This window comes from Sceloporus undulatus, chromosome 3, assembly GCF_019175285.1.
Source record: "Sceloporus undulatus isolate JIND9_A2432 ecotype Alabama chromosome 3, SceUnd_v1.1, whole genome shotgun sequence".
Taxonomy (NCBI): domain Eukaryota; kingdom Metazoa; phylum Chordata; class Lepidosauria; order Squamata; family Phrynosomatidae; genus Sceloporus; species Sceloporus undulatus.
In genome coordinates, this window is record NC_056524.1 from 156698024 (window position 1) to 156724312 (window position 26289).

General features: G+C 40.9%; 1 protein-coding gene across 2 annotated transcripts in view; it reads right to left on the bottom strand.

Annotated features, from left to right (window-relative positions):
- Positions 1-107: 107 nt before the first annotated feature.
- Positions 108-26289, bottom strand: part of MAT1A (methionine adenosyltransferase 1A) — a 27428-nt gene continuing 1246 nt past the window's right edge. The window contains exons 2-9 of one of the 2 annotated variants that reach the window (XM_042458197.1): positions 15403-15480; positions 14035-14157; positions 9226-9338; positions 8151-8294; positions 5725-5943; positions 3275-3457; positions 1891-2024; positions 108-749 (exon numbers count right to left, since the gene is read on the bottom strand). In XM_042458197.1, the coding sequence (XP_042314131.1) occupies positions 647-749; positions 1891-2024; positions 3275-3457; positions 5725-5943; positions 8151-8294; positions 9226-9338; positions 14035-14157; positions 15403-15480 (1097 nt within the window). In that variant the 3' untranslated portion in view covers positions 108-646. Of the gene's footprint in view, positions 750-1890; positions 2025-3274; positions 3458-5724; positions 5944-8150; positions 8295-9225; positions 9379-13788; positions 13915-14034; positions 14158-15402; positions 15481-26289 lie in introns of those variants that run through there. The other variant, XM_042458198.1, reaches the window with a different exon arrangement.

Below are 26289 nucleotides of genomic sequence, written 5' to 3' on the forward strand. Positions count from 1 at the left end.
CTGCCTGGAATAGGCTCTAATAACTTTACCAGTTATGTAAGTATATATAAAAGGCACCAGGCATGTACCATTCTGAATGTTTTTGTCACAAAGCTATTACAAAAGAGAAAACTAAACATTCTGACTTTAAAAAAAATTACTGTAACAGCAGACAGCTGGAAATTAATATTTAAAGCCTGACAAAACCCTTTGGATAAGATAAGACTCGGTTATAGGCCAATAATCTTCCTCCACATCAAGAGCCTACCAGGTCCTTGCAGTACCAATTCCACTAAGAAAAATGGTCCACGGAATTTCTAATTATCCAGTAACAATGAATAAGCTTCTTGAACTTGAGGGAATCTGGTTTCCCATTTGCGTATATGAAGAGAGAGGCATTGGGCTGTAGGTCAGTATTCTAGTGTTTGATTGGGAGTCCAGGTTCTCTGTCATCTTTCTAAGCAGAACCAAAAAAATTAGCAGCAAAAGGAGAAATAAAAATGGTATCCCTCTGCATATTTATCATGTGGGTTGAGAAGCTGAGAATACAAATGGTGGTAATTTCTATGAAAAGATCCTTTTTCCATTTTCTCAACGTAGATGAGTGGAAGCACCCTTTGTAGTGAAATCCATTTCCCTTTAAGATTAAGGGTTGGGCCCAAGATGGTTAAAAAGCCAGTTTCTTGGGTACTTCCCAAGAGAATTCACTTCTTCCAAAGTGACCGTAACAGGCAGTCTTCTGATAGATCGGTTTCCTCAAATCCAGATCTCTAATTATTTAATGTGGGGAAGGAGGAGGAGGAGAACAAGAAGAAAGTAATTAACAGAGTATAAAATTATGACAAGTCAGTTTACTGTTTTTTTTCATGGTGTGCAGACTGCCTGAAAGAAAAGAGATGTTTCACAGCAGCTGCAAGTACTGCTTTGAAAGCTAAAGATGCCTGCTTACTGAGCTACTTGCCACATATCTGTCAGAGGAAACAGCTGTCATGCACATGGCAATGGACCTGGATATTTATGGGGAAATCTATAGGATGCATTTGCATCAGCTTATTTCTTAGAATAGAATCATAACTATATGGATCACTTGTGGGTGCTTGCAGGAAAGTAGGTAAAGGAAAACCTTTCCTTGCAAATGCAGTATTTTCCTGTGTGGATCTTATTATCAGTTGGTTTGGAGGGCTCCCAGCTTCTATCCAAAAGGGAGCTCTTTCTTATTAGTAAATTTGTTGTAACCCCTTGTAAATCTGCCACCTGGTCAGAACTTGTGTTTGAAAGTAGGACTCCCTACTCTGCTGGCCTAATGCCATGAGCTGTAAAAGATCTGCTAGTTCCATTTTGATCATGAATCTGGAGCCCTCACAGACAGCAAATTCTGCACATACAAAAGCAGCAGCAGCAGAATCTCTCTGGCTGAGGAACAGAAAAGGTATGGATTAGGAGGGTGGATAGTATAACTCACCCCCATTTCAGTGAGGATGTGACTATTCTGGATACAGCTTTATGCTTTTGAAGGCAACCAGACTAGGAGACACTAGGAGTCATTCTGATGCAAGGCTGAGAAATCAGTCAGATTGTCAGACTGAGAGGTCCAGGTCCTAGTCCTAACTAAGACACAAAATATGCTGGTTAACCCTGAGCTGATTACTCGCTCTCGCTCTCTCTCTCACGCTGACCTACTTCACAGTGTTGTTGTGAGGATAAACATAGGGAGGAGGGGGACCTTATATACCACCATGAGATCACTGGGGGAAAGGTACGTAAGAAATTCTTATTGTTAATATATGCATCCACTGTTTGTCTTCTCAGTAATGGAAATTCTCAGTAGTAGATACTTTTGGATGCTTAAACTTTCAATAGGATAATAGATGTCTCCATCACATAGAGAAAGGTATTTTGTAAAGTGCTTACTTGACGATGGCTCCAGGTCGAAGGTCAAAATTCTGGTGCACAATGTTCAGCAGCTCTTGCTCAGGTCTTGTGGAGGTGCCATAAGTGAACAGTGAGATGGAGAGTGGCTCAGCCACCCCAATGGCATAGGAAACCTGTATGTCAAAAGACATCGCATTTAGGACTGTTTTGGACCTGGACCTAGACCACCACCCTTGCTTCTGGGAAAGGGCTCTAGCAAAGGATCCAACAGTACATATTGGAAGCACTTCCATATATTAAAATGCAAACTGCCACACTTGTGGTGAAATTGGGAAGGAAGGGCCTAATATTAAAAAGCAAAATGAATGGGCAAAGTTAAACCGTCATGGTTTGGTACTGTCACCCCATTACAGGATTATTAAGAACTGCATAGATAGTGCAGTAAAAATGCTCTGAATATTCTTAAAAGTGATAAATAAATCTTAAAAGTGATTACCCTAAGTACGAAAGGCCTCTATCTGAGACACTGGAGAGCAGCTATCCAACAGGTAACACCACTCTATTAAGTAGTGACTTTATCCAATGCACTATTAGCTGCTCTGATAGCCTTTAAGGCTGAAGGGCGGGGTATAAATACCATAAATAAATAAATAAACTATGATCCAATACAGGTTGGTATGTGTTAACCTATTAGATAGGGGTGCCGCAAAAAAATAACACTCTTAATGTCACCTTTCCAAGGCAGAACTACCTGGTGGAGATATAGGGCTTACACTAGAAAGGCAACCCCACCTTTGGTTTTCATTCTATCATAAGTGACACTTCCACCAGGGTTGGAGAATCTTTGGCCCTCCAGATCGGTCTACACATCTGGCTATCACTCCTGGCAACCAATAGTAGAACATGGTAGCAGTTGTACAGTACAGTACCATACAGTACAGTACAGAACATGTGTTGGGCCAAAAGGTCCTCATTTCTAATCAAGTCAGAGAATAAAATGTGTGAATATTAAGCTGTAAGTTTCCTGAAAAAGAAAGGTAAAAAAGTTTTGCAAGGCATGTTACAGTGCGAATACAGTCGGCCCTTCTTATACACGGATTTTTTATACACGGACTTAAGCATACATGGTTTGAAAATGTTCCAAAAAAGTATAAATTTACTTTGATTTTCCATTTTTTATAAGGGACACCATTTTGCTATGTCATTATATTTAATGGGACTTGAGCATACACGGATTTTGTTATACACAGGGGATCTTGGAACCAAACCCCAGCGTATAACAAGGGTCCACTGTATATTACATGATGCCCATAATTATGCATTTGGGAAGTGGAGAGATGTAGGCCATGTTTTGTGACACATCTGTCCTAACAGCTATAGCTGTGAAATCAGAAAGTGATGAAGAAGACAAAATGAAACTTACTTGGACCAGCACACGACGGCACAGTCCTGCTTTCACCAAGGATTTGGCGACCCACCGGGCTGCATATGCTGCCGACCGATCAACCTTGGTGTAGTCTTTTCCTGAAAAAGCTCCTCCTCCATGGGCTCCCCATCCACCGTAAGTATCCACAATGATCTTCCGGCCAGTAACTCCAGCATCACCCTGCAAAAGCAAATGCTACATCAACCTTTTTGTCTGACAATCATTTTGGAAAGTTTATCAAGTGGAAGCTATTTATCAAAAAGGCACAAAAGAAATTGAACTGGAAAGGTGCAGCAGATTGTCTCTTTAGCCCTCAACCTGTTGCATCCCAGATGTTTGGGCCTGAAATTCCCATCATGCCTGACCACCAGTCAAGATGGCTGAAACTAATGGGAATTAAAACACAAAATATCTGGATGGTTTCAATTAGGCAAAGCTGCTTTAGTCAAGTGTACTTCACTCACTTTTGGATCAATGTGTTAAAGTTATGCCAATGATGCCTTTAACTGTGTGCTATGAAACATTAACTATGCAAGACCCTAAGCAGATTATCTGTAAACACTATCAGTGGGACATCTCTGAATTTGGAGGGCAAGAGCAAAGTTATAGGTCTGTGAATAATATTATACACTGTTTCTCTGTTACAAGGCTCCACCATAAACATACAACATTTTTTAAGCAGCAAGATAAGCATTATGAACAAAAAAGCTACAATGGCTGTTTTTTTTAAAACAGCAGATACGAAAGGCCTGGCCAAACTGGGGGGTGGGGGGGGCATTTTGACAAGCCTTCTAAAGCTGATGAAGGAAGTCAACTGATCAGAATCTGAAAGGAAAGAACTTTAGTACTCCCAGAAAATTCAACGTTTTCTGTCATTTCTGGAGAAGGCCAAACTGTGGATGATTTTCAAAATACTTCCTAGGAGAAGGTCATATGTAAGAAACGTCTTGGTATGACTGTTAGAGCAATGGATTTCAAACTGTATTTAGGAGAAACTCTGGAACTCTCCAGAAGCTCGCCTGCAGTTCATAAATGAGATTATCCATAACAGTAGAAGAGTGTTCCACTGGTGTAAATTATCTTCAGAGATGGACAATGAGCCCAATATGCTCAACAGTGCATTCTCAATGCACACAGAGAAAAAGTAAAACCCAATCAGCCTAGCCAGCATTCTGCATATGTATCCTAGCACATTTCTCAGAAGAGGCTTTCTACTTAAAGTAAGGAATATGAAGAAACATATGTTAATGAATGCAGCACCAAAGATCTTGAAATTAAGCCTTATCTCAGGCTGTGATAGCTCTGCTAATAGGACGTGTTGGCTTAATGCAGCTATAGTACGTCAGCTGCTTTGTGCAAGTACATCCTGAGAAATATGAAACAATTGCTGGGTAAGATGCACTCGCTTGCGATTATGAATACAGTGTATATGGAGGGCTTTGACACTGAGGCATTGTATACAACTGATACCCAGTTTCACAGAACTGGCAAAGGAAAATTATCACCTTATTGATTCCTAGGCCCTGCAAAGAGAGGACAGGAAGTGAGCACTGTATGCCTGCAATGCAGTATCTTTTGCTCAGTGATGAATAATTTGCACAGAAGTAGTGTCTAACAATGGGGAATAAACTGGCTCCATTAGTGGAAAATGAATATATAACATTATAATATTATGACAACAACCAGTAGAATCTCACTTATATGACCACAAATGCTGAGCATGAGAATGTTTGATCTATACTGCAAGAAGCAGGAAGAGTGTGGGATGAAGGCAGCTGTACATAGTATCAAATATACTGCATGCAGCTCACTTTATGGAGCAGAAACTAGACATTTTTTGCTGGTACAAGGTACATTTAGGAGACATCCAACATAATGAAATATGATCAAGTCCATGATTAGTTTATATGTGAAGTAAGCACACTAACAATTTAGTTCTAATGAAGACTTCTATTTTGGCAATTCAATCAAATTTTCGCGGGGGGGGGGGAATATTAAGTGGCAAAGTGGAGTGTCTAAAGCTAAACTTTACATGTTCAGATTTGCATTCTCTTCTTAAATTTTTATGCACGTTGGCTAGTTGTGGTCTGTTTTATGCCTAGAAGATTCCACATTCTCAATGTATCAGTTTAATTCCCAGAATCTTTTATAGCACACAAATGTTATGTGGAGTCTTAGAATGGGAATATTTTAAAACCTATATAGTTCAGGTGAGTCTTGTTTACTTTTTAGTATGTGACTTTGGGAGTGAACTGCTCTCAGATTTAATTGGGGACGTATGTGCCTTAGCTAACAAAAAGGAAATAAATCAGAAACACTGTTGCAGCATAAATGTGTGACTCCTGTAGTTCAGAAATAATAATAATAAATAGTTCAGAAATGCCTGAGAGAGGCAATGACAGCGTCCCCCACCATCCAAATCCAGAATCAAAAGAGTGAACACACACCTGGGGGCCACCGATAACAAACCGGCCACTAGGCTGAAGATGGTAAACTGTTTTGTCATCCAAGTATCTGGCTGGAACTACGGCCCTGATAACATGCTCCTTCAGGGCCTTGCGCATGGCCTCCAGAGAGATGGTTTCATCGTGCTGCACTGAGATGACGATAGTATGAACACGCACTGGGATAACAACGCCATCTTTTTGGACATACTGAACTGTGATCTGCAAGTGAATGAAGATGTGGTAAGAAGAGGAAATGTGAAAGAAAGAAAAGACAAGACTACCACCCACTAAATTCTATCTGATATTTTCAAATAATTTCAGACCCCCTGAAATGATACAATCATTTTGGGTCTCTCTGCACACACACCCCTCGACCTGTCAATATCAGAGCGTGAAATTTTCAATTAAAAGCAGGTGTTCTGCCAAACAAACATAGGCATCATGTAGAAATAGAATTCCACTTGCAAGAAGTATTTTTGCCTGTGTAAGGTGATTCCTCCTTCCCACAGCAGATATCTATCTGCACCCCATTGCACAGAGTTCAGAGGAAGGTCCTCATAGGTCACAGGGGGGTGGGGTAGGGAAAGGAATTGTAGAGTGCCTTTTCAGTAGCTACTCTCAGGCATTTGAGAGGCCAGGGTGGCTCTCTCCATAATGTTTTTCTACTGGCAGCAGAAAACCTTTCTGATCCAACAGACTCTTGGGTTAAGACTGCAAGTGGTTTAAATAGTGTACTATGAATTTTTATCTGTTTCCTTTTCTACAGACACTTTAATCATATTTTAACAATAACTTTTTGGTGGTGCATGCATTTTTTTCTCTACTTCTAATTTTTATAAACCTCCTTGAGTCCCAGTCAGTGAGGAAAAGGCAAGATATATGTGAATAATTAAATACAATTGCAAAGACCCATTTCACAAATGTCTTTCCACTGACAAAACTGAAATTTAGTATCATTGCTAAGATATTCAATTCAAGTTTAGAGACAAATAATAATCTAATAATAATAACAAGCTTAAAGACAAATAAACATCTGCAGCAGGGGCAAGGAACTGTCCACACTCCCTAACTTTAGGACCTTCTAGCATGGCTGATGAAAAAAGGAGTATGCAAGTTTTAGTCACAAGCATGTGGTAGGCCAAAAGTTCTCCATACCAATCTACAGATGTCCTTCTAAATGTTTCAGTTTAATTCTACACTTTTTGAAGCTATGGGCTAAAAAGCAGTTAGATGTTGAAAATATACAAAGAATCTTCATTTTCTTTATGACTATGTCAGAAATACCCCTTTGCTGAAATCACCCACTGATTTGTCTTTTCTTTTTCTCCAGTGGGAGCTTAGCTCCCAATGCAAAATAAATTTAAAAAATAAAAGGATAAATTTTCATTCAAAGAAACATGCTGCTTTACAATGTTGTAACATTCTGGAGGAAAGACAACAAGTGGAAAACAAATCCAAGGCCCTATACAGACAGCCAAAATAAAGCTGCTTCAAGTCACTTTGGAGGTATGGTGTTTCGATGATGCATGCGTCCTAAGAGTCTGGAAGCTGCACCAAAGCTGCACTCCAGTCCTTAGGACTGGAGTGTGGCTTTGGTGCAGCTTCTGGACTCTTAGGATGCATGTATCATTTAAACAGCATACCTCCAAAGTGACTCGAAGCAGCTTTATTTTGGCTGTCTGTATCAGGCCCAAGTAAGATGGAGATTCAGGATGATAGCTGATCTGAGTCGTGCTGAATGGCCCAGCTGTGTACCTGGGAGTGCTTCTAGACTCAGCACTGTCTGGAGAGCCACATATAGCCAGCCAAGCTGGCCTTGAAGACTACTGTTGTCACAAGTAACTCAATGCAGCCTCCTCCCACCCCCTGAAACCTCAATAACATTTCCTGGGACAGGGATGGGATTACTGTGCTATCACTTGAGCTCTACTTGCGCGAATCTCTAAGATCACAGCTACTGGAATTGGCCACATGGCATCCAACAGAGGCCCTACTTCCCTGCAACCAGAGTAGAAAACAAAATGGCAGTCTTGGTTTGACATATGTGGCTTGAGCCAGTGTGGTGACTTTGTATCCAACAATAGCAACAGCTATGCTATGTGGCCTAACTGGCAAGAATGGCTTAAGCTGAGTACAGAGACTTGTAAGGCAAAGGGTGCCAGAGTTTTAGTAAGGGGTGTACAATGTTAATGTCCCAGAGCTAAGGAAACCAGCCTTTACTGCTGTCAGATGAACCCATGATCAGTTTTTTTAATTGTATAAATACTAGCCATTGATGGTATATATGATTAGACTGTTGTTGGATCTCTCAGCCCTGCACTGTGTACACTTCTTTACTTCTTTATCCTATTTTCAGGCATTCAAAGGTGGCCACATGTCTTGGTCCTAATACAAATGGTAGAAAGAAATGAAATCATAGTGTGTACCTGGGTTTTGGAGTCGGGTCTTAGCCAAGGGAGAACACCACAGCGCCTTAGTTCAGCCATTTTGGCATTCAGTTTGTGAGCAAGCATAATGGTCAGGGGCATGCATTCTTCTGTCTCATCTGTTGCATAGCCAAACATCAGGCCCTACAATGGGGAAACAAATTTTCAGCAACCACAACAGGAGGGCAATTTCTTTATTACTTCATTTATCATTTTACTCTCTTCATGAGACTCTTCCCACTCATAATCCGATGTTTCCTACTGTACTCTAATATCTTGCCATCTCACACATTCGTGCAAGGAGAAAATGCTGGTGATTTTCCTTTCATTATTGCCTACTGATATTTACAAATGTATATTCTGAGTAGATAGAAAACAAACACAAACATAGGTACTATTCACAAGCTACATATATGTATCTCCCTAGTAGTCTAGAAACTGTTTCTGCCAGCCCAAAATCTTGAAACAACCTTTAGGAGCAAATCCTGAATACTTTTCCAAAATTGGTCCTACTCTCCAATGTTGTTACACTTTATGAGCACCAGCCACAAATTATTGGAGTGCAAGACAGCTTCTAAGAAGCATGTGCTTAATTACTGTATCACTTTAGGGCTGACCTACACAGTCAACAGCCAACTTGAGGCTGAGTATTTGCACTTCATCTAGACAGCTCCTTCTGTCTGGAATAGTAATCCGTTTCCACCTTCAGGAGCAGCTTCAGGAGGGGTGCACATGGAGTGATGAAGGGACACCCCCATAGCCAGCCAGATCAGCCAAATCAACCCTGTCTGTCAATGGGGTGACACACATTGCAGCCAAATAGCCTTCAGATTACATAGCAATATTCTGACTTGGCAGCTGCAAGTAAGGGAGGAAAGTCAATGTACTCAGAGGCCAGATGTGGCCCTGGCACCTATGGGTCCAGTTTCTTGTAAAATGTTTTCCCTATACTAGGGGCTTGATTCCTGAATGCACTACAGGGATTGAATCATAGCTACTTAGTAGTACCTGACGCTAAACAGTCCAGAGAAGGGACTATAAGTGGCATCTGTGAGCTACTGGGAACAGGGATTACCTGGTCTCCTGCACCAACTTCTTCTTCAGTCCTGTGCAGATGAACACCCTGGGCAATATCAGGTGACTGTTGTTCCAATGCCACGAGTACATTGCAAGTTTTGTAGTCAAAGCCTGTGGAGCAGAATTCCAAAGCATAATCACTTATTTTCATCTTTTTTAAAAATGACATGTTTAGCAGGATTGCAGAGAGCATCTTTATTGGGGCACACAGATATTTCCCTAACAGAGTTTAAAGGTTCTAGTTTTAAAGAAGGTGTGAACATCAACAAAGGGAAAAGCAAAGCAGGACTGATGAAAAACTATCAACTTACAATTGGACCAAAATAGGCCTAGCTGACTACTAGCTGGGGCTGCATCTGCACTGCAGAAATAATGCAGTTTGACATCACTGCCATGGCTCAGTGCTATGAAATTCTGGGATTATTAGTTTTGTGAGATATTTAGCTTTCTCTCTCACTCAGAGTTCTGGTGTGCCCCAATAAACTACAAATCCCAGAATTCCATAGCATTCAGCTATGGCAGTTAAAACTGTGTCGAACTGTATTATTTCTGCAGTGCAGATTTAGACCTCGGACTGCAAAATCTGACCATATTCAAGCAGTGCTTTGTCACAATTTGTTTCAAGGCCCATTTCAAAATGTTGGTATTCACTAAGGTTGTCGTACGTTGGTCACAACATGAGAAGGCACAACTCACTGGAAAAAATAATAATGCTAGAAAAGGTGGAGGGAACCAGAAAGAGAGGAAGTCTGAACCCTAGATGGATGGAGTCTATAAAAGAGGTCATGGATATTAATTTGCAGGAACTGGACTGAGCAATGGATGACAAGGAGACTTGGAGATGTCTCATCTACAGGGTCCTCAGGGGTCAAGATCGACTCAAGGGTGGATAATAACAACAACAACCAAAATTATCTTTTTAAAGTTCGAGTTAAATACTTGACTGGATTATCTAAAATACTGCTTTTCTCGTCATATCTTACAATCCTTGGGATCTTCTGAGAGGCCCAACTCTGAGTGCCTCTGTATATGAAGTGATTTCATTTGGATTTACTACAAGACAAAAAAGCATTTCTATAGTGCACCCAAGAAATAAATCAAACTTCCTAGAGAAAATAGCCACCACCTTTGTGGACCATTAAGCACAAGGTGAAGACCTTTTATTCAACAGGGCCTTTAAACAATGCTTGTAGTTTGGACCTCTCAGTTGTTTGTTTTTGTTTGTTTGTTTTAATTTGTAAGCCACTTTGTCTTTCAAATTTGGGAGAAAACAGAACAACAACAACAATAGTAGTAGTTGTAGTAGTAGTTAAAAACACATTTTTTAAGTTTGTGGGTTCCTTTTGGTTTTTTGTTATCTATTACGTTATTTTTATGTCCTGTTTTATAACCAAATATTGTAAAATTTATTTGCTTGAGCCACAAAGAGAACCTTATGTTACAATAAATGCCTATCTATTCCAAATAGAAAGAGTGCTTAGTAAGATTATTGATTGACTGGGATATTTTCAAAACAATAGAAACATCAAAGTCCTATGCCTTGAGCACTTTAAAAGTGAGCAAGACAAAAAGCTTAAAATTTCTGTAGGCTATAGCATAGATCAGACATTCATATCTGAAGTGATAAGAGAGTAAAGAGATAATAGAGAGAGCTTCACTGTGATAAAACTGGGCTGCTTCTATTACTAAAATTAGAATTCCCTCATTCACTTTTTATGAGAACAGGGCAAAACTATGAACAACAAATCTGACCCCTCTCGTATCAAATCTTGCTGATTCAACTGTAAGTGAAAAGGAAAACCCATGACTGGACTTTTAACAAACCCTGAAATGCAGACTTGGGTGACAGCCAATTTATTCTGAGCTGCAGAATGTATGATGATGCATGCATAATCCATTTTTTTTTTCGTTATGTTGTTTTTGTGACCAAAAGTGCACAAATTCATAAGCTGCTGCATGTCCTGTGAAGGACAAAGATCCTGGAACTGCAGTTATCCCATGGGAGCAGGGAAGATACCAAATTACAAGGGATAGGGTTAGCTAACTTCGTTGCTCAAAACAAAGTGAAATTCATCTGTAGGGAGCTATTGGTTTATTTGTTTTCTAAATCTGGAAAACTGCAGCTCTCCTACATAACATGTAGTTTGTCTCTGAATGGGATGGTTATGGGTCCTACTTTACAGAAGGCTGTTCTTCATTTATCAAGAGCATCTCCATTTTGATGATATGTACTGCATTCTTATTTAAATGAGAAGTATTTATAAGTTTGCCTCTAGGCACACAGTTAGCACATGGAGATGATATGAAAATGTTTAGCTCACTTCCCATGCATCTGTATACCTCAAGGATGGGATTCATGTGGTTTTCCAGATCCTGTTGGACTGTAAGTCCCAGGAGCCTTAGCCAGCATAGCCAAGGATGAGGAATGCTTGGAGCTGCAGTCCAACAACATCTTGATGGTCATTTGATTCTCACCATTGATTGTTACTGGAGTTTATCACACGGGAGGAATTTCTCTTAATTTCGAATGAAAAGAAAGTGGGGCCAGAATGCATTCATGTGAATTTGATAGTTCAGCAAATTTACATGAATTCGAATTGCATTCGAACTGACTTCCCATTGCCCGAAAATAGCTTGCCATTGCCCAAAATTCAGTGTGATCAATAACGTGAATCTCTATGATTGCGTTCGAACTGACTTCCCATTGCTCAAAATTGCATGTGGTGGTCTATCACGCAATAACGTTAAATCCCATGTTTGTGTTCGGATTGCCATTGGATTATACTTTCAATTTCCCTTGTCTGATAATGTCCACTGAAAAAAGGCAGCACTACAAGATGTTACAAAGGTACCAAGGCATGGAAAAGCATATTTTGTTACAAGTGAAAACCATAAGAACAGTGGTTCCCAACCTGTGGATCGGGACCCCTTTGGGGGTCGAATGACCCTTTCACAGGGGTCACATAAGACTGTCGGACAACACATATTTGCATGTAGCAATGAAAATAATTGTATGGTTGGGGGTCACCACAACATGAGGAACTGTATTAAAGGGTCGTGGCATTAGGAAGGTTGAGAACCACTGCATAAGAACCAATGCATTCAGCTAACAGGACCTTTTGAGTCAAACCTCCTTTATTTTGCAGGAAAGGATATTGGTCCCCATCTGTACTTTACAAAGTCTTATTTTTAGTCTTTAAGCTACAAAAGTGTGTCTGAAGATGTTTGTTCATTACCAGAAGGAGGGATGAATGGCCCTTTCCTTCTGCTGTTGCATAGAGTAGCACAGAACTATTGGTAATGAAATGGCCAAGTCTGCCAGATAAAGAGAGGCTGCATTCTTTTATTCATGTACTGAACTGGCTCTGGCAGCTTCTCTCAGCCATTTGAAACCCAGCACTCCAGGGTTAACTCCTTGTGGGAGGGAAGGGCACTCCAGCCAACTGCTTGAGTAATGCAACCCCTTTTGATAACCCTGTGTTGCTCGTTCACAAGCAGATCTGCTGGCAGGCAACTCTAATATGCCTCTACAACAGATATTTCTGTCTGTTCAAAATCACATATGACCCCAGAGAAATGAGCATCTTTTTAAATATCAATACCTTGCTTAGCTGTGATAAAAACTGAGATATGAAGCAGCACTGAGTATATTTGCATTTTATGCTGAACTATGGTTCGGGTTAGCCACCATTTGTTGCTCTGTGCTGCAATGTACCACTGATCTGTTTCTCTTCTCCCCTTTTTTTGGTTCTGGTTTCGGGGTGGGCAACTGAAGAAACAAGTCAGGGACAAGCTAGGATTGTGGATTTAGCAATAATGATAAGCCATGGTTGAAACAAACCAGACTTCATAAGTTTGATCATGGTTTGTAACTGTAGTTTACAGTTGCCTAATAACCCATGCACACCAGAGCATCCTAGTTCAGTGCTCACCAGTTCAGACCCGACAAATTCAAAGCACAGTCTGGCTAATGGACAAATCCAGACATGCCTTCTTGGGAATGGGTGTTGAAACCACTATTTCAGCCCAGGAGGAGTTTGAGGAATCAAGCCCTGATTATCATAACATGTCAGGGCCTGCACTTTTATGTTTAAAGAAGTATCCTTCCTTCACACATTCATATGTCATAAGCTTTGTTGCCTCCTCATCTCAGAATCATATAATTTTTGACTTCACATTATTTCCATATACAGTATTGGCTCCTACATAGTACATCTTTAAGAAATGTGATGAGCTAAACCAAAATTGTCTGTTTTGTTAAAAGTTTGGTTAACACCAAAAATACAATTGAGTATTTACTTCTGCTCTCCACAGTAATTCTTAATGTCCACACGTGATCATCCTGTGCATAACCCTGGCACATGTACTATTGCTAGCTGCCACTGGGCACCAGAATTACTCAAAAGTAACATCACTACATTGTTTTGCCTTCAAGAATCCATACATATGCTCACTACTGCTTGTGGGAGCTGCAGTCCAGCCACATGTTTTCCAGACCATTTGATCCCAGTCAACATTACTAAAGGAGTGAAATCTTTCATAAATACATAGGGACACTCACAAAGGATGCACATGGCGTCAGCCTTGAGATAACCTTTGCCCGCCCAATAAATAGTTTTCTCTCTTCCTTATGAAAGCAGCTGGAGTTCACTTCATGGCAATGTTTGAGCATTCCTCAGGCACAATTGCATCAGCCTCTTTCCTCCTTTATTGAACAGCTTTACTGAGAAGGACTTGTTCTACAGCTTTGGGGTAACCAGAGTAGCCATGTCATTCTGAAGTTTGCATCCTTCTATTTTCCACTAACCTTTTGCTGAATCATCATAACCTATGTTCCTAATTGTGTCTCGGACGATCTGCTGGTAATCCACTACAGCTCTGGATGTGATCTCGCCACAGAGTAGCACCATCCCAGTTTTACATACTGTCTCTAAAGGGAAATTGAAAGAAATAAATGTGTTAGTCTGGAATATCAATATGCAAAAGGATCTTGTAGAACCTTTAAGACAACTTCTTTCTTTCAGTTAGTCTCAAAAGTGCTACAACATCAGTTTGCATTCCAAAAGGAAAGGAAACACATTGAAAACCGTGTGAGACTGAGGTGGAAAAATCATTGGCAAAAAGACCATTCTGTGAGCTCTTTGCTCTACAAGCTTTTGAGGTTGAAATTTTCACTACCCTTTCACACCATAAACAACAGTGATCTGTGATTTCAAAAATGTACTAATGCTCTCTCTCTCTTCTTCCAAGGAACTCAGGGCAGTGTATATTGATCTCTGGGATTTCTGATTATCCTCACAACAATCCTAGGAGGTGAGTTTGGCTAGAGAAAGAGAACCTGTGGCTTTTCAGCTGTTGTTAGACTCCAATTCCTATCAGTCAAAGGCAGCACAGCTAATAGTCAGGGATGATACCATCTGGAGGACCCCAGGATCTCCCTGCCCCTAGGTTAGGTTGAGAAATAATTACACAATGGGCTTTTAGGCTTTTGAATCCCTATCATGAATTAAATATTCCAAGTCAGTGTGGTGTCACAATTCGAATGTTGGACAAGGACTTCAGAGACTTCATATCTATTAAGCTTTATCACTAACCTGTCACTATTTCTCAACATGACCTACTGCAAAAGTCTATTGTGAAAATAAAAATGTGTGCTACCTTGGCTCTTTAGAAGAAAGACAGAACATAAATATCACAAATAGATGAATATTATGGGTAAAACCCTGTTCTGACATTATACAGCGATTCCCAAACTTTGGTCCTTCAGATGTTTTGGACTTCAGTTCCCAGAAGCCCAACCAGTTTTTCTAACAGTAAGGATTTCTAGAAGCTGAAGTCCAAAACATCTGGAAGACCAATGTTTGGGAATCATTCTGCTAGAATAGAAATGCTTACACAATGCTTATGCATTGTTGTATAACAATGGGATCTTGTCTAACTATGTTGGCATACATATGTTACTGTCATGCTAGAAATTTGGGGGCTGTAGGAAAATTTTGATGGAAGCAAACTTTTATTGGTGGCAGCTCCCTCATTTTCGTCCATACATAGCTACATCCCTGCTTGAAATATATGGGTCCTCCATTTCTCTCCCATCCCATCTCTTTTAACAATGAGCATTTTTCTGGTCAATGAAGAAGAGAGGCAAGATCTGCTAAAAGAACTGGTCTCTTACCACAAGCAACCTTGGCATTTGGATCTTGCTTCAGATGGGCATCAAGCACAGCATCACTAATCTGGTCGCAGATCTTGTCTGAAAGAAACCAGAGTGCAGTGTTGATTGAGTAAAAAGAAAATATGGACTACATTTGTCATGCTGAACTGTGGAGGTGGTGGTGGTGGAGGAGGAGGAGGTGGAGGAGGAATGTATGGTTATTTTCATTTCCTGGCACATACAGATGTATTCAATACAAATCAATTTTCCACTTATAGGAAGAAGAAAAAAAGCAAACCTTTTGTCGAGCAAAAGGTAAAGGCAAAATGAGATGCGAATATATTCTTTGTAAAACCAAGGTCCATCTAAAGTCTATTTCCCTACATGCACATTGGGTAGAGAGATGTATCTGAATTGCTCAAAGATGGGATGCTATTCCCAGCTTCCATAGCAGTTATTCATCACTATACCATCTTTGAGAAGACTAAATACCCTAAAGGCAACAGATCCTATCTGATCTTAGAAGCTAAGCAGAATCATTACTGCTTAGTACTTGGATGGGAGACTGCCAAAGAAAACTAGGTGCTTTAGGTGCTTGAAGGCATGTGCGTGCACACACACAAACACACAACCATGGTTGGTTTGATAATCAAGAACAAATACTGCTGTAGCAAAATGTTGCTTTTGTCATACATACCTAGAGAACAAACTAATGAGCATGCTGTGGTCACCTTCCTGTCAAATGAGATTATTCCAGGGTCAGGGCTTGGAAGGAATAAAGTCACATAGGAACTCAGTCAATGTAACTCAGGGGCTGTACAGATTTGGAGAAAGGGGCAGCAAGATGCCACCCCTTTCCCCCCCAGAGGAGACTATAGCAGACAAACTCCACCCCCAAAGGGTTCTTTTTACGGTGCACACAATGATGACGTCTGCGTGACATGGTGCTGTTTGGGCATTGCGCTGCACAGATAATAGTAGGGAGGGGCGTGTGGAATGATGGCACCCGCACACTGATAGTAGGGCTGGGTGCATGTGGACGCCCAGTCCTACATAGTCTTAATTTCGGCCTCAGATCAGTGCAAAGCGCCAGTTTATACTGGGCATTAGTCAAAAAGAAACAAAAGATGGGAATACCTCTGGAAATCAGGTACTTTAAGGTCGGAACAACAGATTTTAGGAGAAGTAGGACCGGCCTGCCCTTCTAACTCATACTGGGGTGGAAGAGAAGAGTGTTCACTGGGCCAGCCCCACCATTAGACAGGTGTCCCATCATTAGACAAGCTTTAGACATTACAAAAGGGAAGCAACTTATCAATCATTTGCTTTGTAAAATATGGCCGGTACAGAGCGCCCAAAAAGGGCAGTCTGCTGGCACCCTGGTTTACTCCGCGAGGAAGCCGCAGCGGAGAAACCGCACAGCTCCCTCACTGAGCAAAAAGAACCCATTAAAAGAGGGTTCTTTTTACGGTGCCATAATGGCGCACTCATGACATCATTATGGCACTGTGATGTGCAGACGCTAGGCATCCGTTGTATCAAAATGGTGGCACCCATCTGTATAGGGCACTGCCATTTTGACACCCTTGTCACATGCTAGGGTTGAGGCACGTGTGGGCACAGCGCCCTCGGCCAACCCCTAGCATGTGACGAGGGCGCCCTATAGGTCCATCTGGACCTGGCCTGTACTAACACCAACAGAGAAAGATTCTTTGATTTTCTGTTTTAGAGGCCAGCACAGCTCTGCTGGTTACTATGAACCCTTGACTTGTATAACTGCATGGAGGGGTACATTTGCTGTTCTGGCTCAGGGGGTAAAGTGGCTTAACCCTTCCCAAACTGTGTAACAGATCAGAGAATGCACAACAGAAGGTTATAGCCCTGCTATCTAAAGGAAAACTTGGCCCCAAAAAACAGCCCCTTGTGTCTCATGATATGTTTACATGGACTAAATGAATGCCTGCCCCCAACAATCCTCATGGTGACTTGACTTCACAAGGTGGGCCAAATCCTTGATTGTAGTGTGGACTGTCCTCACAAGGTCCAGTTGCACACTGAATGTACCCTATCCCTGCCTTAAACCAGTTTAAAATAATTAAAAAGAGTAAAACTATTTACTATTTTCTCTGAATTTTGCAGGAAAATCTAGCACTCTGTAGCAATGCTGGGTGGCTGTTTATACACATGTCTCCACTGTGTCACCTGGCACCGCCACCACTGACATGAGTCAATCCCTCTGAGGTCAAAATGAGGTGCCTAGCCATTGATGCTCGGTGCCTCATTTCTGACCTCATAAGGACCAACTTGTGCCAGCCATAACAGCAGCAGGGAACACAGCAGGACGTGTGTATAGACAGCTGCCAGGTGTCACTACAGTATCCAGAGGTAACAGGAAGGGGGGAAATCTGGGGCAATTCCAGAGTCAAAATACTCCAGGGCAGTGGCATCACTGGGGGTGTGTGAGTGATGAATCAGATGACACCCTAGAAGATGGGTGATACCTACTCAGATCCTCCCCCCCTCACCCAGTGTACTTGATGGTTCATTTTGCAAACTACTGCTATAAACCATTTCCTCATCCTCTTGTACTTTTGGTGCATGACACAGAACCAGCCAGGCACAATGAATGTTTTAATTTGGCTTTCAAGGCCCTAAGTTTACCTTTTGGCTTTTAAGTCCTTAACACCCTCTTTACTTCAGACTTGTTTTGTATCATGATTTTTTTAATATAAAAAAGCCTCATCCTTAACTTCACTAGCGCTTGTACTGTGAGCCTATTTGCTGTCATGAATAAAGAAGTCCTCATCCAGCAGCTGAGAGGGAGTTGTAAATTTGACATGTGGCAATCCTATACCCATTTGCCTGGGAGTAAATGTCAATTAACTCAATGGAACTCGGGGAAAACACATGCAGGACTGCATGGTTAAAGTGGCAGCTATTCCCAGAGCAAGGCAAAGGCCCAAAAAGAGGCTCCATTTTTAGCCCACGCTCAGATCTGGGACACCAGATATTTCTACACCTTGTAGGTGGTGTTATATGAGAGGATTGGCCAAGATGAACTCACTGATCAGTAATTTCTCAGAAGTCTGGCTGTGTAGTCAGAAGCAGAGAGGGCTTGCTGCATATAACTTCAATTGGGTCATTATACTAGCATGCCATGTGCTACTGCAAAGAAATTACATAATATTCATAACAGCATTGGTTTATCTTCGGTTAATTTGAAGCTTCTTAAAACTCTGCACATGTTTCTCGCTGCACTTTTATACTTAGAAGAGAAGGACCACAGTTCTATCTATGCCTAGCAAGAAATATGTCCCAATGAATTTAGTGGGTATCATGGTCAGGAAGTGGGATAAAACCAATTATCGAGATCATCTTCTTTGTTGGTATAGTTGTTGCTGTTGTGTATCTTCAAATCATTTCCAAATTATGGCAACCCTGAGGGGAGCTTATAATGGGGTTTTCTTGGCATAATTTGTTCAGGAGGGGTTGCTATTGTCCTTCTCTGAGACTGACAGAGTGTGACTTGCCCAAGGTCATCCAATGGGTTTCCATGGCCGAGTGGGGTATTCAGACCCTAATCTCCTTAGTCCTAGTCCAGTGATCACACCATTCCCCCATGCTAACTTCATGTCATTCTCCTGCCTATGCCCCAAATTTTGGCTTTAGATAATAGTACAGTGGTCCCTTGGTATCCACTGAAGTTTGGTTCCAGGACCCCCCCCCTCCCCCAGATACCAAAATCTGTAGATGTTCAAGTCCCATTATTTACAATGGCCTAGTAAAATTGTGTGCTTTATAGATAGTGGCAAAAACAAGGTTTGCTTTTTGGAATTATATCTATATTTATTTCTTCATTCAAGCCATGGATGGTTGAATGCATTGATAAAAAAAATCCATGCACACGTAGGGCTGACTATATTTAAAGTGGGGCCTTGTTATCAGAGGACCTACCATCCACGTATGTGAGCATCCATTGAAGCTATTGGCAGTACATGACCACGACCACACTAGCAGGCAAGTACATGCCACACTGCCATTAGGGCCAATGAAACTTGAGGTCCAGAATGGATCCCCCATATATACAAAGATCTGACTGTACTTCTGTTGTCATTTTGAGAGGGACCGAAGAAGAAATGGAAGGATTTAGGGGAAATGGGGGGCTTTGGGCTGCTTGTGGGAATGGAGTAGGGGTATACAGTCAGCCCTTCTTATACATGGATTTTTTATACACGGATTCCAGCATCCATGGTTTTAAAATGTTCAAAAAAAGTATAAATTTCAAATATCAAACTTTGATTTTCCATTTTATATAAGGGGCACCATTTTGCTCTGCCATTATATTTAATGAGACTTGAGCATCCATCGATTTTGTTATCCACGGGGGATCTTGGAACCAAACCCCAGCGTATAACAAGGGTCCACTGTATTTATATGTTTGGTTTTCTGCATGTGTGTGTGTGTGTGTGTGTGTGGGAGGGAATGCCCAAAAATGACACTGACATTTTTAATAAAAATACTTCGACCGGGTTTGGAGACTTTGGGACACTGGTGGTGGGTTTCAGAGGCCAGCAAAGTGGGTTCCATGAGCCACTGGCAACCCACAGACCACACTTGTGCCCACCTCTGGCCTAATAAAAGCTAGGGACATCTTTCTCTGAAAGGTTAAACCCATTTTAAAGAAGCAAGTTTCATGAATAAAGTCTGATGATAACAGAGTCAAAGACGCAGGATTCACAACTAGTCCACCTTCTTGTACCTTCACAAACACAAACAAATAACACAAATACTAAAAGTATTTTAAAAGACTACTAGAACACTTGAATTCCAAAGCATTACAGTTCACCCTGGGGGCATTCAGGAAACAGAGTTCCTATTTGATTTTGTAACCCTTCAGGTCAAAAGTGCAAGGCTTACATCACTTTCTGCATTTCCCCCTCTTTCAGTGCCTGAATCTAGTAGTGGTTAAAGTAAAGGAGAGCCATTTGTAACACAAGTGAGCCCTCTGGTCAATTTAAAGTGCATATCTGTGCTATGAAATGGTCAAAGCAAGTCCCAGTTTAAACTGCACATGTGAAAATAACCTTAGATGTTTCTTACCCATTAAACAGTAAGTCTGATTTTTCTTATTCTTTCTTTTCTTAGCTGTGAACATCCTGTCCAAATACATCAGGGTTATGAACCTTTAAATATTTCAAACCACACAATCTCTTAGCACTGAACATTCTATGCAGGGCTGATGGGAATGACTGGTTTATGGCAAGTTTTGTCTCATTTCCATTAAACGGATTGACAGGAGTGTACTGAGCAGGGAAATTATAGACATATCAGATGAAATTCATACGGAAGTAAAACTTTGTGGGTAGTGGTAGTGTTTCAGTTGAAGTTGTGCCAGTGTTGAGCTTTTACAAACATACCAACTTTTTATTGCCAAAACAAAGTGGAGTGGCACTGACTAATATTTAGAGGAATGAACTGCCCTAGCATGACATGGCCAAATTCAAAGTGTGCTTTTTCTCAGACGTTATGTAACTGGGACAGAAAACACTTTCAAAGGTTGACACTGCACTTCTTATTAATCTATTGCAAATACAAAATATGCATGGGTAAAACAACAAATCCCTAGCTGATTTTTATCACACTTGTCCTCTCTAGATATTTTATATAATGACATTCGAAGCCTGGTGCTAAGCATGGATGAAATACCTCTGACTTTTACCATATGTTTTTCACAGGATTGATCACAACTTAAGCAGTTAAATGGGAGTAGTCTTCCCCTGAGTCTGAGAGCATATGACTTGCCAAGGTCGCCCAGTGAGTTTACTGGCCAAACTGGGAATTGAGCCCTGATGTCCAGAGTCGTAATTCAACACTCAAACCACTACAATCAACCAGTTACACTTTCTTTTACATTCATTTCAATTTCTTTTTTATATCCCAAATATGAAGAAATTTGCAAATTCTGAGATATTCTTATCAAAAACAAACCTAAGTGACATTTTTCTTCTGTCCTTACTTTAGTTTACCTGATTGCAGTTCTTGTTATGGTTCACTCTATGTCAGATCACCATTTTTGTCTGTTACATTTGAGAGTTTGTTGTGTGTTGTTTACTATGTGTATATGTGCCTTGAAGTTGTCTGATGTATGGCAACTCCATGAATTTTACAAGGTTTTCTTAGGCAAGGAATATGCAGAGATGTTTTTGTCAGGTCCTTCCTCTGAAATATAGCCTGCAGCACCTGGGATTCATTTGTGGTCTCCCATCCAAGTACTAACCAAGGCTTGCCCTGATTAGCTTCTTAGATCAGATGGGATCTGGTGCCTTTAAAGTATTTAGGCCACTTTGTTTTTTAGTGCGCTGTAGAATTATTGTTGGACAGCAGTGAAAAGCTGGAGACAGGATATTCATGTCCAATGAAAGATATGTTTTCAGTGATTTTACTTCTAGTTCTATCATACACAATGTGTCAATGTATATATTCAGCAGAACCAAGTCGTATTTATTTATTTTGCCTGGCCCCAGCACCATAGGCTGCATGTAGGAAAAGGTGAATATATAGATATTCAAATATCTCTTATTTGAGGAAGAAACAGAATACACTGCATATCACCCCATAAAGAAATATATGCTTAGTACATTCCCATAATGTGCTAATTTTTGTGCATACAGATCCATCACCTGCAGCCTGAAGTGGTATAACCCAGGACATAGTAGAACTCAGCATCAACTGGCCCTTAATTTGAGGTTGAGAGGACATGAATTAAAATGTCACCAATGGAGAAACTGGATTGCATGACAAGATGCCTGGCTTGTATCATCCATCACATTGCCCTTCTGTTTAAATGACACACACATCTTAAGAGGCCAGAAGCTGTGCCAAAGCTACGCTCCAGTCCTTAGGACTGGAGCATGGCTTTGGTGCAGCCTCCGGCCTCTTAGGATGCATGTGTTATTTAAACAGCATACCTCCAAGGGACCTGAAGCAGCTTTATTTTGGCCTGTCTATTCGGGCCCCTAGAGAAGTATTTGAAAAGTGGATAAAGCACCAGAGCAACCTGCTGGAACTTAAAAAACAAAACAAAACAAAAAACCTGAATTTCAACTAGAGGAAATGAGTCTGGTTCACACACTTCATCACATGCTTCCCATACATTGAGTGTTAGAAAACCTGCTCTTCATCCCATCTTTAAAAGATGTTAAGACTGATGGGAACTACAGTAGTGGAGTTTTTTTCCCCTTAGCACTGGCCCTCATATGTATCAAATTCACAAAGTTTGTGTGGCTTCATCATTATTAGGGTTTTTTTACAAAACTTTGAAAACGACTATATTTCAGTCTGGATTTTACCAGTTACTTCACCTAGAGTTATTTTTAAGAGGTATGTTAATTTTAAATGACTGGGCAATTTTATTGTTTTATTTGAAACTTATGTAAAAAATATCTTGTGAGGTCTTTTATGTCTTGAAAGACAATTTATACATCGGCGGACTTGATCGATGTTGGGGCTACTGCTGAGAAACATCCACCTCTGGTTCCCATCAATCTAACATCTTTTAAAGATGGGACAAAGAATAGAGCATCTAACATTGATCTCGATGCATGGGGAGGCTCATGCAGAAATGGATGAACAGGACCCATTTCCTGCTATTCAAATTCACAGATCAGGGTTTTTTTGATTTTTCAGTTTCTAAATGTATACATGACTATGTTTATATTGATCACTCAATGATTTCCTTATGTGAATGAGCCAATGTGCAGGTAACATCACAGATGTTAAGCAAATCAGGCTTAAGTCACACACATTTTTAGGAAACAGGGACAGAGAAGAGCAAGGTTCATTTAAACATCAAGTTTAAATCCCTCTATGTGCAAAGGTTCAAATATGAATCCCAGATCTAATCTAGACTGCAGAAATAATGCAGTGACTCTACTTTATCTGCCATAGCTCAATGCCACAACAAACTACAAATTCCAGGATTCCAGAGTACGGAGCTATGGCAGATAAAGTGGTGGCAGGCTACATTATTTCTACAGCACAGAGTAGACCCAAGAGTTTATAAAAATAAAGTGAGACACAAGACCAGATCAGCACCTTGGCATCAAGGCCACTGAAGAAAAAATATGGATGTAAGTACTTTCCTCTGTTGTCATTACCTCTGTCGTCATCATCACAAAACCCTCTTCTGTGTTGTGGAAAAAAACCCTCTTCTGTGTTGTGGAAAGGGACTGTGCTTTTGTACTCTCCCCAAGTTTTTTGAACACAGTTATTTGGGCACAGAATCGCCAGTTAATACATTGCAAAGGGGGTATGAAAGTTAAAATGCAGACAAACTCTGCAGTGACCTCTCCAAGAGAAATGAATGTTGGCTCACCATCTATTAACCTAAAGTTCAATCCTACTGGGTCCCAGGAGGGAAAGAGAAAACGCAGACAAACCTTGACATCCAAAGCACCATCAGGAGCTCATCAGCAGGGCAGAAGCTGAGTGTGCCATCTCTTTCCTCCTTTCTGGGCCTTGTTGTAGCCATTTTAAATGGTTATCTAAGGGATATCAAGGTCCAGGGCTGAGAGGAATCATCAAGGGAGTTGGGTGCTGACGATTTAAAGCTACTCCCAGAACCCTTCTTTATCATTATCACCATCATTATTTTGTCTTCTCATGGTCATAAGGGACAAAAGCAACAGCAGTGGTCCATCCATGACAGTCAGGAGGTGGCTTCCAAGGATCTCATCATAAAGAGGACATTCAACTAGATATTCTCACCTCTAAAACCACAGGATCATAACCTAAGGCAATCCTTCTGTTTTTGATTTTAAAATCTGATCATTGCTAGACAATGCAGGAAAGACCCGAATCAAGCCCTAGGGTTCCAAAATGCACATGTGTGTCAAAGATAAGCCCTACCCTCCTGCACTGGCCTTGTGCAAAGGAACATTTGTTTATTTGCATCTGCTGTTAGCAGGTACCTTATGTTCTCATACGTACCAGATAAAATAAACTTGCATTGAGACGTCAGCATTCCGAATTTGGCACATCACTGCCCACTGCCTGCTTGAGCAATTCTGTATTTTTAAAATCAATGATTTGTTATCCTTTCACAGGTACTAGGAAATGGCCTGAACAGCCAGTTCCCGCAATCCTCCTAGCCATCGCCACTCATGTTGTTGAGGACAAGAGAGGCAGCAGAGGTATCCTGCATTACTACTATCAAGCACAGCTGCTGTAGGCAATGATTTATAGTATCACAATCTACGAAGCATGTGGGAGAATTTCACAAGGCATAGAAAGTGTACAGCCCAAGACAAGATTAATGTACACACAGACACAAACTTAGAGTTGGGAGAGCGCCTTTCCTAGACTACAGCTCTCAAAATCCCCCCAGCCACCATGGTCAGAGATCATGGAAGATTTAGAGACCTGCAGTCCAAAAAGGAGAGAGACAGCATGGTGTAGTGGTTTGAGCATTTGGCTATGGTTCTAGAGATCAGGGTTCAATGCTCCGTTTGAGAATAAAAAAAAAACCCAGGGTAACCTTGGGCAAGTCACACTCTCTCAGCCTCAGAGGATGGCAATGACAAACCCTCTCTCAAGAAATTTGCCAAGAAAACTCTATGCTAGGTTCACCTTTGGATCACCGTAAGTAAAAAATGACTTGGAGACACACATGATTGACAACAAAGTCCAAAAAGAAATGTCCACAAGCTCAAACCAAAAGTTTTTAAACCTTTCGAGAAAAAGCAGTAGAGTGCCAGAGTTTTAAATGTCTTCAGTTCTGTTGATCTAGGTACTCACAGATCATGTTACTTACACATAGATTTTCACTAAGAAACTGAAGTAACTTTGGCTAACAGGGAACACATGTGCTATCTTTGAAGCCAACATATGTGTCCGAGAAAATATATTCACTAGTTGTAGGGCTTTTAAAAATTCATTGTGTGGTGAAACAATTATAAGCAACTCAGCATTTATAAATCCCACTGATTTCCATGGGATCCTCGGGCTGCAATCAAAGGCTGCATCCACAATGCAGTAGACACTTTAACTGTCATGGCTCAATGCTATGGTATTCTGGGATTTGTAGTTTGTTGGGTCACCAGTGATCTCTCATAGAGAAGGATAATGTCTCACAAAACTACAGTCTCAGAATCCCATAGCGCTGAGCCAGGGCAGTTAAAGTGGGCTCAAACTGGATTATTTCTGCCGTGCAGATACATCCTTAGACATGTGTACCTGGAAGTTAGGCCACTGATCTCAACAAGACATCCTTCCTAGCAAGCATATAAAGGATTCCTTACAGTAGATGTGACCGCACACTCCTCAGTCCCAAAATGGGAAACCCTCAAAATGGCATGCCATACTCTTGAAAGCGTGCAAAAGTCCCCAGTCAGGGTTGTCTGTTCTTTTCAGTTTGTTTTACACTTTAAAACACTTTGAGCACCTGGACAGAAAAGCAGACTGTTGTTGTGGTAGTGTGCCTTCAAGTCATTTCCAACTTCTGGTGACTCTAAGGCAGTGAACGTATCGTGGGTTTTCTTGGCAAGATGGGAAGGTTTGCCATTGCTTCCTCTGAGGCTGAGAGCATGTGACTGAAGCAGCAGGTAACAACCACACAACAAGGATAGCAACCAGGTGGCTGTTGGTGAGTGATAAACCACACACACACACAAACACACACACTTCCATGTTTTTAATTGTACTGATCTTTTAATATTTGTGAGCTGCTCTGGGTCCCTTTTGGAGGAAGAAAAAGGAGAAACCAGCACCATCTCCCTGCACCTCCTGGGAAAGCTATCATCATCATCATCATCATCATCATCATCATCCAGCACTATCTGCCTGCATCTCCTGGGAGGGTAATAATAATAATAATAATAATAATAATAATAATAATAATAATAATAATAA